General features: G+C 40.7%; 1 protein-coding gene across 1 annotated transcript; it reads right to left on the reverse strand.

The window, feature by feature from the left end:
- Positions 1–320: 320 nt before the first annotated feature.
- LOC122639367 lies at positions 321–12312 on the reverse strand. The gene is made up of 4 exons (XM_043832202.1): positions 12020–12312; positions 11835–11877; positions 1007–1253; positions 321–516 (listed from the first exon to the last, which is right to left on the reverse strand). Exons 1-3 carry the CDS (start codon positions 12254–12256, stop codon positions 1132–1134), a joined length of 402 nt encoding a protein of 133 aa, XP_043688137.1. The 5' UTR covers positions 12257–12312; the 3' UTR covers positions 321–516; positions 1007–1131.

Genomic DNA, 12312 nt, shown 5'->3' on the forward strand with positions numbered 1-12312 from the left:
GCTTTGGTGAGGGCTTTCTAAATTTGAGAATAAGGGTTTTTAAAGCTGTTTGCTTCACTTCCTACCATAGAGGATTTCAATTACAGAAGATTTGAATTGACAACAAAAAATGTTACCACTAAACATCCTCATGCAAAACTGATAAGGATGCTCTACTACTATTAGCCACAAGGCTAGGCTAGGAGTGACTGGCTCGTCTAGTGATTGTTTCATGTCATTTCAAAACCTTGAGTATACCTCAGAATGACTCAAACCTGAATACAACCTCTGTTTATTAAGTTGATTAACATGAACACGGCATGATAAAGAAACCCAAATCCAAACATGAAATGTCGTATTTATTAATCATGTTAGGTTAGTATGACAACAACAAAAATCATCTTAAATGACAAGAAAATGATTAAACAAGTAGTAAAGAATATCCAAACAGTTAAGTTTCATTTTTTGTGTTCAAGGTTCAACACTGATGAAGCATCCATAGCAGCAAAATACAAAAAGAAAGTGATATAACCAAAGCTACTATCAGATCACATCAGATTCAGGCTCAGCTGGTAATTTCAAGATCTGGTTGTCCCAGATTTGGATGTTCCAGTCCAAAACACAAGTTTGGATAGAGAACCCCAGAACCATGTCACAGCTGTAAGTTTCAGCCCAATACGAGAAGGCAATGAAAAACACGGTTTAAAATTGTGACCATGTCCAAACTAACAATATATAGCAATAGAGATTAATGGTAGATTTTATAATATTTTTAAGACTTTGAATAGCATGCTCATTTTGGGTTGATATTGGTGTGGCCTGTCATGACTCATGAAAATGACTGCAATTCACATTACAGTCATGACATTTAAAAGACCCATAAATAAATGGGGGGTCGGGCTCCGTGCAGCTAGCTATTCACAAAAACTGTCAAGTAAATCCTAACCCAACCATACAGATTTGTTTAATTTGTTAAGTCCCATTCTTCAACTCAGGAAGTAAAGTTTGCACACAGAATTTTTATCACCTGATGTGATAGGTCTCCACAACAATGGTATAGACCCCACTAATTCAAGATCTACTTCATAAATTTTAATCTTGTACCAAAGATGGAAGTACAGAAAATTAGCCTTGAAAATTCAAAACAGAACGTCAAGTTAACTGAGCTTCCAGCTTTGGCGGGCTCTCTATTGCTTTCTTTGAAACTGGAATATACTTCCAACAGCGTTTATGAACCCCACTTATTTTTTTCGGAGCATCTGCAACTGGCACGCCTGCATGAAATTCTTACAAGCATCAGGTCAATGTAGTCTAAATATAAATCAAAGACAAACCCTGTGAGAGGATGCAATAGCATTTATGGGTCGCATGTTAAGAGATGGGATCCATGTAGCCACCCCATTTAGTTGGGATAAGGCTGAGTAGTTGTTGTTGTATGTTAAGAGATGGGATCAGGCTGCAATCCTGATCTAGATTGTCTTTTCTGGCCCAATCCTACCTATAGATTGAGAACTCGCAAGATCTCAACCGAAATCTCGATTTTCAAAGGGGTCAAGACGAAACTTAATATGAGTTCTAAAAGTGCAATATCTCGGTTGAGATCTCGGGTTGACCCAGATCTCGACCCATCTTATCCTTTAAAAGTATTGTAACTCGACAGAATTCGAGATATCTCGATCGAGTTCTGTCCAAAACCTCTTTTCTTCCCCTGTGAAGGCTGTGAGCTCATTTTACCTCCGGATTTCAACATACAACCTGCCGGACAGTAGCAGTAGATCTCACGCCTCATGGCAACCGCCTCATCTATACCCTAAGATAGGGGACTTGACATATGCTGATGACAACTCTTATATGATTGTTGCAGAAAACTATGTGCAACAGTACAACAACACTATGATATGGGAAGGGGAAGACTATGAGGCACTAGTGGGGACTGAATGCGTGATTCAATCAAATTTTATTTGATGATAGTTGTAACATTGTTAAACAGTTTGATGTATCACTTTAACATTTCTAATGCTTATTTTAAGTTGTTTTACATTAATTGAATGTTTTGATTGCTTTCTATTACTTAATTATGTGTTGAGTAGGGTAGTTTAGTACGTCGTCGCCTACCAACCTAGGGTTCGAAGTGAAACTCTTATTTGGACTTTGTTTTGCAAAATCTGATAGTGCCATTGTGTTTAAATGACCTAAAATAAGCTAAATACGAAGTTTCAGACCCAAACTAGGTCTAAAACCACCAAAACTAGGTTTCGAGTTGAAAAAAAAAATGCACCAATTCAACCGAGATCTCAAGAAATCTCGAGACAACTCAGTTTTTCCCAGGATCGAGTTCCGAGTTTTAGTACCATGATCCTACCCAATCCTTGGGCATTGATGAGTTATTTGCAAAGTATAAGATGGACTGGTGCCTTCCCATCCCAAAACGGATGGAGCTGGCCAATACGCCTAATCTGATTGCAATACTTCAATAATTGTAAGAAAAGGACGGCATAGTTTTCAGATAGGCACATTTGGGGAGGCTCTCTAGACAAGCACCTAGTTCTGCCACGTGATATGTGGAATGGGGCTGAAATTTTGAGGACATGCATACCCCAAGGTCCCTGCTCACATTCCAAGTTTCAGCTCCATCAGAGTCAATGAAGTGGAAAAACATAGCACTGAAAAATCCAGAACAACAGAGCAATACAATGGGAGATTACCAACACATGGGAAATTGTATGAATTTGACCCCTGCATTTGAGACCCTTCCACTAGTAAATCCAAAGAAATGGTAATGCTCTAAGAAAGAACCATAGGGAATTAAAAGAAAACGTAAGACATTGAGAAGTTGACAAGTCAATGAGAATAAACTATAAGGATCATGACTGAGGAGGGCATATGGAAGTACTAAAAAGGGCAAAAGCACTTGTATATCAATATTGATGCTGAAATATTTTGTGCATTAGATTCTTCACTCTTCATGGAAGAGTATAAATAAGATTACAAGAGATTGAATCCTTGATTGACTCAAACAAGGAAAGAGAATCAAGGAAATACAAGAATGCATGAAATATAAAGATTTACAATCAGCTTGCCATTCTTGACGAGAATCCATATCACATGTGGAGCACATGTCAAAATAAAGAAGGATTCTCCAACCAAGTTTCCATACTCGGTGGAGATTGATATCACATGTGAAATCCGAAGGAGAAAGACCATAATATCCTCAATACACCCCCTCAAAGTGGAGATTCAGGCACTCGAATCTTCAGCTTGTCCCGTAGAAACCGAAAACGAGTAGTGCCAAGAGCTTTTGTGAAAGTGTCAGCCAATTGATCTTTGGTAGAAATAAATTGTACTTGGAGTTACGTTTTGGCCACACGATCACGAACAAAGTGGAAATCAATTTTCACATGTTTAGTACGAGCATGGAACACAGGGTTGGCTTAAAGATACGTCGCACCAAAGAATGGGAGGGCCTTGAAGAGGGAAGCCCAGTTCCATAAATAATGATTCCAACCAAATCAGCTCAGCAGACGCATCAGGGAGGGCTTTATACTCAGCCTCATTGGAGGAGTGGGCGACGGTACGTTGCTTGCGAGAGGTCCAAGAGATGAGATTCGGACCAAGGAAAATTGCAAAGCCACCCGTAGACTTGCAATCTAGGCCATCACCTGCCTAGTCCGGATCAGAGAAAGCCTGTAAAGACCTAGAAGGAGAGATCTCAAGGAGTAACCTATGGGTGCTAGTGCTCTTCAAGTAACGCAAAATCCGCTTAACAAGTTGCCAGTGATCAACGGTAGGAGAATGCATGAATTGACAAACCCGATTCATGACAAAGGAAACGTCTGGCGAGTGAGAGTCACATATTGTAGGGCCCCAACAACAGAACGATAATCGATCAGGTTAGGCATTGATGCACCTCCCGAATCACTGGATTTCAAGGTCGTAGCCATTTGAGTGTGGACCGGTTTACATTCACTCATACCAGCGCGTTGAAGCAAATCGGAAATATATCGTGACTGAGAAAGAACAATCCCCTTAGGGTGTTTCACCACCTCAATGCCAAGAAAGAAATGAAGATCCCTAAGAACTTTAATAGAGAACTTAGTGGATAATCGGTGGAGCAGAAATGTTACCAAAGTTGGATCACTACTGGTGACCAAAATGTCATCCACATAGATCAAAATATAACAAACATGAGAACCTTGCCGACGAATGAAAAGAGAAGTGTCGGCCTTGGACCCATTGAAGCCAAGGTCAATCAAGAATTCTGAAAGGAGATGAAACCACACCCGTGGGGCCTGCTTAAGGCCATAAAGAGACCGTTGAAGCTTGCACACATGGTTAGGATGAGCCGTGTCATTAAAACTAGGCGGTTGGGACATATAAACTTCTTCTTGCAGCCGCATGTGTAAGAAGGCATTATGAACATCCAGCTGGCGAATGGGCCAGCCTTGGGAAACTGCAACTGAAAGAACACTGCGTATGGTTGTGGGCTTGATTACTAGGCTGAATGTCTCACCATAGTTAGGACCTTGCTGTTGGTGGATCACTTGGCAACCAAGTGGCCCTTATAGCGTTCAATACTGCCATCAGCTTTTCTTTTGATTCTAAACACTTGCATCCAATTAAATTCATGGAGGGTGACCAGGGCACTAATGACCAAGTGCCATTGCGCAGTAAGGCATTAAACTCATCAGATATAGCTGCACACCATTCCTCCATTTTCACTGACTGTGAAAAACAAGTAGGCTCAACAATAGAATTAGTGCCATTAGTAGCAGTCAAAGCACGGGGGCGGGGCCAAAGGCGAATGGGGTGAGCCGAGTCAGGTGGAGGGTGAGGCTGGTAAAGCTCACTCAAAGGGCGCAGCCATGGGAGTGGGGAAGGCGGTGAAGTTGGAGGAGAAGGGGATAGGTCTGCCATTGGTGCAGGGTCGGGTGCAAGGGTCGGATCAGCCAAGGTCTGGGAGGGTGGTGAAGGTGGAGTCATAGGTTGTGCTAAGGGCATGCCAAGCGTGGGAGGGGCTGGCTGGGGGACACGTAGAGTAGCCCCAGCCTGAGGAGCCGCAACAAGAGGCACAGTGGGAGGAGGTGGACCCACAATGTATTTTGAAAAAGGAAAGGTCGACTCATCAAACCTAACATAACGGGCAACAAAAAACCGATTTTTTTTTTTGGGGGGGGGTGTCAAAACATCAATATCCAGAATGAGAGGGACTATAGCCAAGAAAAATACAAGGAGAAGAACTGAAGTCCATTTTGTGGACATTATATGGGCGTAAATATGGAAAACAAAGGCATCCAAAAACTCGAAGAAAAGAATAGTCAGGATTTTTATGGAAAACTAATTGGAAGGGAGAGACACCATTAGAGAGCACAGACTGCATACAATTAATGAGAAAGACAGCGGTCTCAAACGCAAAATGCCAATAAATTTGTGGGACAGAACCTTGGGCAAGAAGGGTGAGACCCGTCTCTACAATGTGTCTATGACGATGCTCAACAACGCCTTGCTGCTCATGTGTGTGGGGAGCAGAGATATGATGAGAAATTCCATGCTTGAGAAAAAAAAGGAGGCAGGGTTCCAAATTCCCCACCCCAATCAGGTTGAATAGCTTTTATTTTTCTGTCAAAGAGACGTTCAACAAGTGATTGAAATTGGAGAAAAGTATTAAAAACTTCAAACTTACGCACAAGAGGGTAAAACCAAATGAACTTCGTATTATTGTCCACAAATATTACATAATAACGATGACCGTCGCAAGAACGGGTAGGAGAAGGTACCCACACATCACTGTGAATAAGTTCAAGTGAAAAAAGACATCTACTAGTAATAACGGGTAAAGAAAGACGACTTGCCTTGCCCAATTGACAAGCACTACAAAAATTAAAACAGGACGATTGACACTACAAATTATCAAGACGCAACATAGAACGAAGAAGGCGCTCATGGGGATGGCCAAGACGACGATGCCATAAATTAGGAGAGGTACGAACAACATCATTAGCAAAAGGAGAGGGCAAAGGAGAAAGCTCGTAAAGGCCACCTTTACTCGGTTCAGACACCAGGGTTGACTTGGTTACCTGATCCTTCACAAGAAAATGAAAAGGGTGAAATTCAAAGAAAACATTGTTGACACGGCTAAATTGATTAACAGAAAGATGACACTTAGGCATGGATGGAACATGGAGCACATTATTTAAATGAAAAGTTTTTCTAGAAGTAGTAGGAAAAGGGGAATAACCAAGATTAGAAATTGGTAAGCCCTTACCATTACTGACATGGACTTGATCCGAACATGTGTATTCATCATATTGCGAAAGGGAATGAAGATCAGGAGTGACATGTTGAGTGGCACTTGTATCAGGGTACATGGGTAATGCATGGGATGGAGGTGGGGTTGGTAAAAGAGGTGGATTGGGATGGCCATAGGGCGAATGAGAGGCTGGGTATGTGTAATCGGCGGTAGGTGTATAGCCTGACTGCTGACGATAAAAGCACCGGTCTGTATTATGATTGGTTTGCCTGCAGATTGAGCACCAAAACCGGCCATAATTGGAGCCAAAATAACCACCACGTCCCCTACCTCCGCGGCCACGGCCAGCACGTGTGGGCTGAGAAGAAGTTACATCACCAGAGCCAGGAGATCATTGATCAGTGTTGGTGGATGGAGGATTGGGTGCAGGCAAAGTATCTATAAGTGCAAGCTTTTTCATAGATGTGCCATGCAGGAACTCATGGCTTAGGAGCATAGCATGTAAGTCATCATACTCAATGGGATAAGTGCGAGTCAGAAGGGAACAGACAATGTCACGAAAATCAGATTTCAATCCACGAAATATATGCATGTTAAAGGTATTGGGGTGCAAGGCCTGACCGGCGGCATTGAGTTCAGTGGCAATTGCCTTCGAACGCTGCAAAAACTGTGAAACAGGTTCATCAGCCTTTTGATTGAGATCCTGAAGGGCCATATTGAGAGACATTATCCTACTCTCAGATGGAGAAGAGAAAGCTGTAAAGAGAGTCTGCCATATTTCACGACTGGTTCTTTTGCCAATCACAAAAGAAAACACCTCTTCAAAGAGAGATGCAATAAGGAGACTCCGAATTAGTGAGTCCTGACGATGCCAACGAGAAGCTTCAGTCGGATCCATCGGGCATAGTGTCGTGCCATCAAGGTGACCAAAGAGGCCCTGCCCATCTAGAAACGGTTCAATCTGGGTTTGCCAGAACAAAAAATTCTTGGAAGTTAATTTCAAGGAGATGTAATGATGGATTGATGGGCATTAGGAAAAGTAGGAGAGGGTAAGAGAGTGGAGCCATCAGGGGGAGAGATGGCGTTGGCGGCAGTGGTGGAGTTGGCATCGTCGACCATTAGAGAGGAGGGTAGGAGGAAACAAAAAAAAAAAGAAGAATGGGATCAAGAGCAGCTCTTGGGAGCTTATGAAGCTCTGTATACCATATTGATGCTGAAATATTTTGTGCATTAGATTCTTCACTCTTCATGGAAGAGTATAAATAAAATTACAAGAGATTGAATCCTTGATTGACTCAAAGAAGGAAAGAGAATCAAGGAAATACAAAAATGCATGAAATATAAAGATTACAAAAGATTACAATCAGCTTCACAATCAGTTTGCCATTCTTGACGAGATTCCATATCACATGTGGAGCACATGTCAAAATAAAGAAGGATTCTCCAAATGAGTTTCCATACTCGGTGGAGATTGATATCACATGTGAAATCCAAATGAGAAAGACCATAATATCCTCAATAATCAAGCACAAAGCATTTAGAAAATAACCTATCCAAAAGGACAAAAACACACACACACAGAAAGAAAGCAAAAGAAGTCTAAAAAGGATAAATACCCTCAGCAACTGCATTGTCTTATCCCTACTTCAATTATTGTTAAGATGTTGCTTCGAGTCACAACCTCCAAGGTAAATGCTTTGATCATTGATTTGAAATCTAGCTAGGCTACCCATTAATGGAAGTTAATTACAGCAAACCCTGGAGTTGGATCATTCTGCCAGTGGTGGGGAAACCATGCTATGATCTCTCAGAAGATTTGGAAACATTAACTTCATTTCCATGTAGCATGGACAAACACACATGCAGATGCATGGAGGATCTCGCGTGAATAACAAAGACATAGACAACCTCACCATAGAACATTTTTTCTAATGAAAATCATAGACATAACAAACAAAAATTTCAAGATGGAGAGTAAATTCCCATGTTGTTTACTGATAAGTACGGCCCCATTTTTAGCCCTGATGGAGATGACCACATGGTGAAATAAAGCTATCAACATCCACTAAAGATTCGAACTTTTGAAAAAGTGTTGAAAGAAAGGAACTGCAAAGACAATGGATCATACCAATAAATGGGGGGGCGGGGTTATATGTTAGAATTTGGCACTGAAATTTTTATGTGGCCAATGCAAACATTCAATATCTATTTAACAGTCAGAATTGCTACATGTCATGGTGGGACATATAAGAAGGCTTCCTTAAGTGGTTTGTATAAAAAAAACACGAAGACTCTTGCCATATAAACAACAACAACAACAATTCAGCCTTATCCCAACTAAATGGGGTCGGCTACATGGATCCTTGCCCTCCAATCAGCTCTATTTGAGGTCATACTCTTCCCATATAAACAAGGATACAAATAAAGCTGCAATAGGTCTCTGTCGATAATTTGTTAAATATAAAATCCACCATAAAACCCCACAGCCTGACAATCCCACCATTCACTCTGGACAGTCCAGATGATAGGCTCATTCAGACCCACCAGTCTGCAAACCAATGAACGGTTTTTAAAGCATCTGTGTATTCCCAATAAGTCAGAAAATTTTTAGGCGTGCATGATTGCACCAAGTGCAGTAACAGCAGCTTTTTCTATCATGTGGCAGGTCAGGGGGTCCCAAATTTATTGACAGGTATGACCCACTCTCCCCTTACTTATGTGCCAAGTTTGAGCCCAATATGACTCCTCCACATGTTTAACATAAAATAAAGAAAAATGGTGAAAAAACACAAAACTCTGAGAAAGTCCAAACCATTGAAAATACAAGAGAAAATGTGGAATACAAGGTGGGCCATATGATTGAAGAGCACAAATCTGGCATGTAACTATACAAGGTGGCCCTACTTAAGATGTGTTAATATATTAAGTAGTGTACAGGGGTATGGTTGTCACAGGTTTATTTATCAGGGTTTTTTTACTTTAATATAATAGATTCAGGGGTATTTCTGCTAAGTGAAGTTGTTGGGTTGATGGCAGGCAGGCAGACTCTTACTCTGTTCTGTGAACCTAGGCGGTGGCCAGGGACCTTGCATTGGCACTGAGGTGACTAAGGCATGCATATAGAAAGAAGGGGGGTTTAGATGTAAAATATAATATTTCTTTCCTTTTAAGATGTAACTGAGGAAGGGCTTATATATAAAATGAAAATTTCGCTCCTTTTACTTGTATATACGACGGGGCAATGTACAAAATTAAAAACATATCTGCTTTAAACTTATAATCTAAAAAATGCTTCTTCCTTTTTTGATGTGATCGAAAAAGGAAGAGGTGGTGTCGCTGGTGGTTGTAGCCGGAGTTCTAGGTACGTACCTCCCCTCTCCTCCATATTCTTCATCTTCCTTCTCCCCTCCTTCTTAGTTTTGATTTTCTTTTTTAATTTTTCTCAGATGTACTCTGTTCTGGACGGTACATCTGGCCTGAGAAGAAATTGTTAGAGCACCCTAGATTCAACTCAGTTCCGCCTAAGATTTTAGGGAGTTGTTCCTTGGCTGAGGGCAACTCATCCTTCTGATTATGACCTCAGAAGGCCATCCAGTTTCAGGACTGGTTCTGCTAGTTCCACCTGGTTCAGTTTCAGGGAAGCTTCTGTGGCTGCATCTTCTTCTTCTTCTGCCATCCTTAGCCCTTTACTTCCCTTTTCCCACATTTTACCTTCTGTCTCCACTTTCTCCATCGTTTCTGTAACCTGGCACATAGAAAACTTGGCAGCCGGTCGTCTAGGTCATCTAGGACCTAGAAAACCGCCTTGGCACCTAGCACCACCTAGGGAACACAACTCACTCTCTCTCTCTCTCTCTCTCTCTACTTTTATTGGCCCTTATTTTCTCCTATCAGTCTCCTTCCTTTTGTCTCTACTCCTTATTTTATTTCTGCTGTTGATTACAAAGGTCTGTTTTTTCTTCTTCCTTTCTTTGACACACGTTTTATCAGTGTCTGATCGGAAGCTACCTTTCTATATCTGTTGCTGATCTAGCAGAAAATTGTGTGATTTCTATTTTCTCTAAATACATTTTTTTATAGAAAAGAGCAAATTTCATTGATATATGAATATGATTAGAGAGTACAAGTATCTGAAAGAAGCCAAAACAGAAGACCAAACAAACCCACAACAAGAATTATAGCATATTTGAATCCACACACACTAGTCCTGCAGGGGTACTGTATCCCATTGAGTCAACCTTAGTCTATAAAGTCAACCTTAGTCCTATAAACCCCTTCGTCTTTGGCCAATCGGCCTGCTATAGTGTTGGCTGATCTCGGTCTCCAGTGAACAAGCAGTTCCGGCTTGAATTTGTGGATTTAATGAGCCTTATTACATGGGCAAACCTCCATGGTGTAACAATGTCAGATTGGAACAAATGGATCATGTTTCCTGAATCCCCTTCCAATGGTACTATTGAATCTATAATGGCTCTGATCATTGTTGTCACTGTGCCAAGGTGAGTCATGGTGGCTGCCAGGTGTCTTGGCGCCTAGGTGAGCACCATATTTGAAGGAAATATGCCCCATTCCTTGCACTGATTTGAGTACCATGTATATTTTCTCATTCTTTATCTTCTTTTTCCTTTTCATTTTGCCCCCCTTTTCTTCCCCTTTTCCCCCTTTTCCCCCTTCCCCCTTTATTTTCCCTATTTTTGGACTGAAATTGGTCTCTGAGTCTCTGACATAAGGCAACTGGTCACCTCAACTTGGACATGTCTGGACACAATTGCTAGCAATGTGCCGGTGCCAAGGAAACAACCATAACAACTATGTTTCTGATTTCAAGTTCTCTCGACTGTTCACATAACCTATTCTACTATTTGATTCTGATCAGAATCAGATCTGATCCAAATGACTTTCCCAAGAAGCCCTAGTTTCCTTTGATTGGGTCCATTACCTGCTGCAAGCTTATTGGATCTGTTGCTCCTGCCTGCATAACTAGATTTACGTACATACTTCTTACCGGTAGCTTTACTTCATGTTTCATTTCTAGCAAACTTTCATTTTCTAATTCCTTTAAATTAGATATATCTAGAGTTCTAATAATCATGACCCTTTGGATGACTCATAAACTACAGTGATGATTTTAATGACTGACAGTATAATTATCTCAACATAATTAGTAAACTTAGTAAAATTCTTTCCAACCTAAATTCAGATGGTATAAAGTAATTTCATTAATTTTTTAACATCAGTCCTCAGTAGCATAATAAATAGATAGGCACTCAACACTATTATTGTATTATCAGCTAACACATGATTTGCCTCGCCAACTATAAAAGCTCAACAATGCACATCCTCCTATATTCAAACGCTCCATAACTCCCCTTTGGCTAACACATTATGTCAGAAGATGATGTCATAGCATGCAAAGTATGATCAAGGGAAGACATTATGGGCACAATTTAGAGTTGTTATTAAAAAAATATTGGTTTCCACAACCACTATTTTAACACAAACCTTGCATATTACTTTTGAGAAATACAGCAAGTCGCAAGAATCAAAGGAAAATATCAAGTATCAACCTTACTAGAAACTCACAACCTTAAAAGGAAACAAAACTCACCATTTTTGTAGACAATTCCCCATGCCTTACCATGTCGTCCATCCTGCAACAAACCACACCAAACAAACCTGAAAACGAAAAATCTAGGAAAAAAAATTTTAAATGGTGGCTTCTTTTTATTTTATTTATTTTTTCTTTTTTGGTTTTGTTGGGATTCAGAGGACACAAACAGAGAAACAAGAAACCTTATAGAGGTTGATCTTTGTAATCTGGTAAGATACTCCAACCCAGTGACTCTTAGCCATTTGATATCCAATACCCCAATTGGGAAGAAATTGAGAAACTTCAAAGAAGTTCTTCTTCTTCCTATGCTTTGATTTCTTTGATACCACTGCTGTGGCTGCATTTGAAGTAGGAGCAAAAGTACTGAAGCTTCTGATAAGACTGAAGGAACGTCTGAAAAGACCAACTGCTTTCTCCATTGCTGGGCTGTTCACAACAATGTCCAAAGAGTAAGTAGTCTTCCCCTCTAATTTTT

This window comes from Telopea speciosissima, chromosome 9 (assembly GCF_018873765.1).
Source record: "Telopea speciosissima isolate NSW1024214 ecotype Mountain lineage chromosome 9, Tspe_v1, whole genome shotgun sequence".
Lineage (NCBI taxonomy): Eukaryota > Viridiplantae > Streptophyta > Magnoliopsida > Proteales > Proteaceae > Telopea > Telopea speciosissima.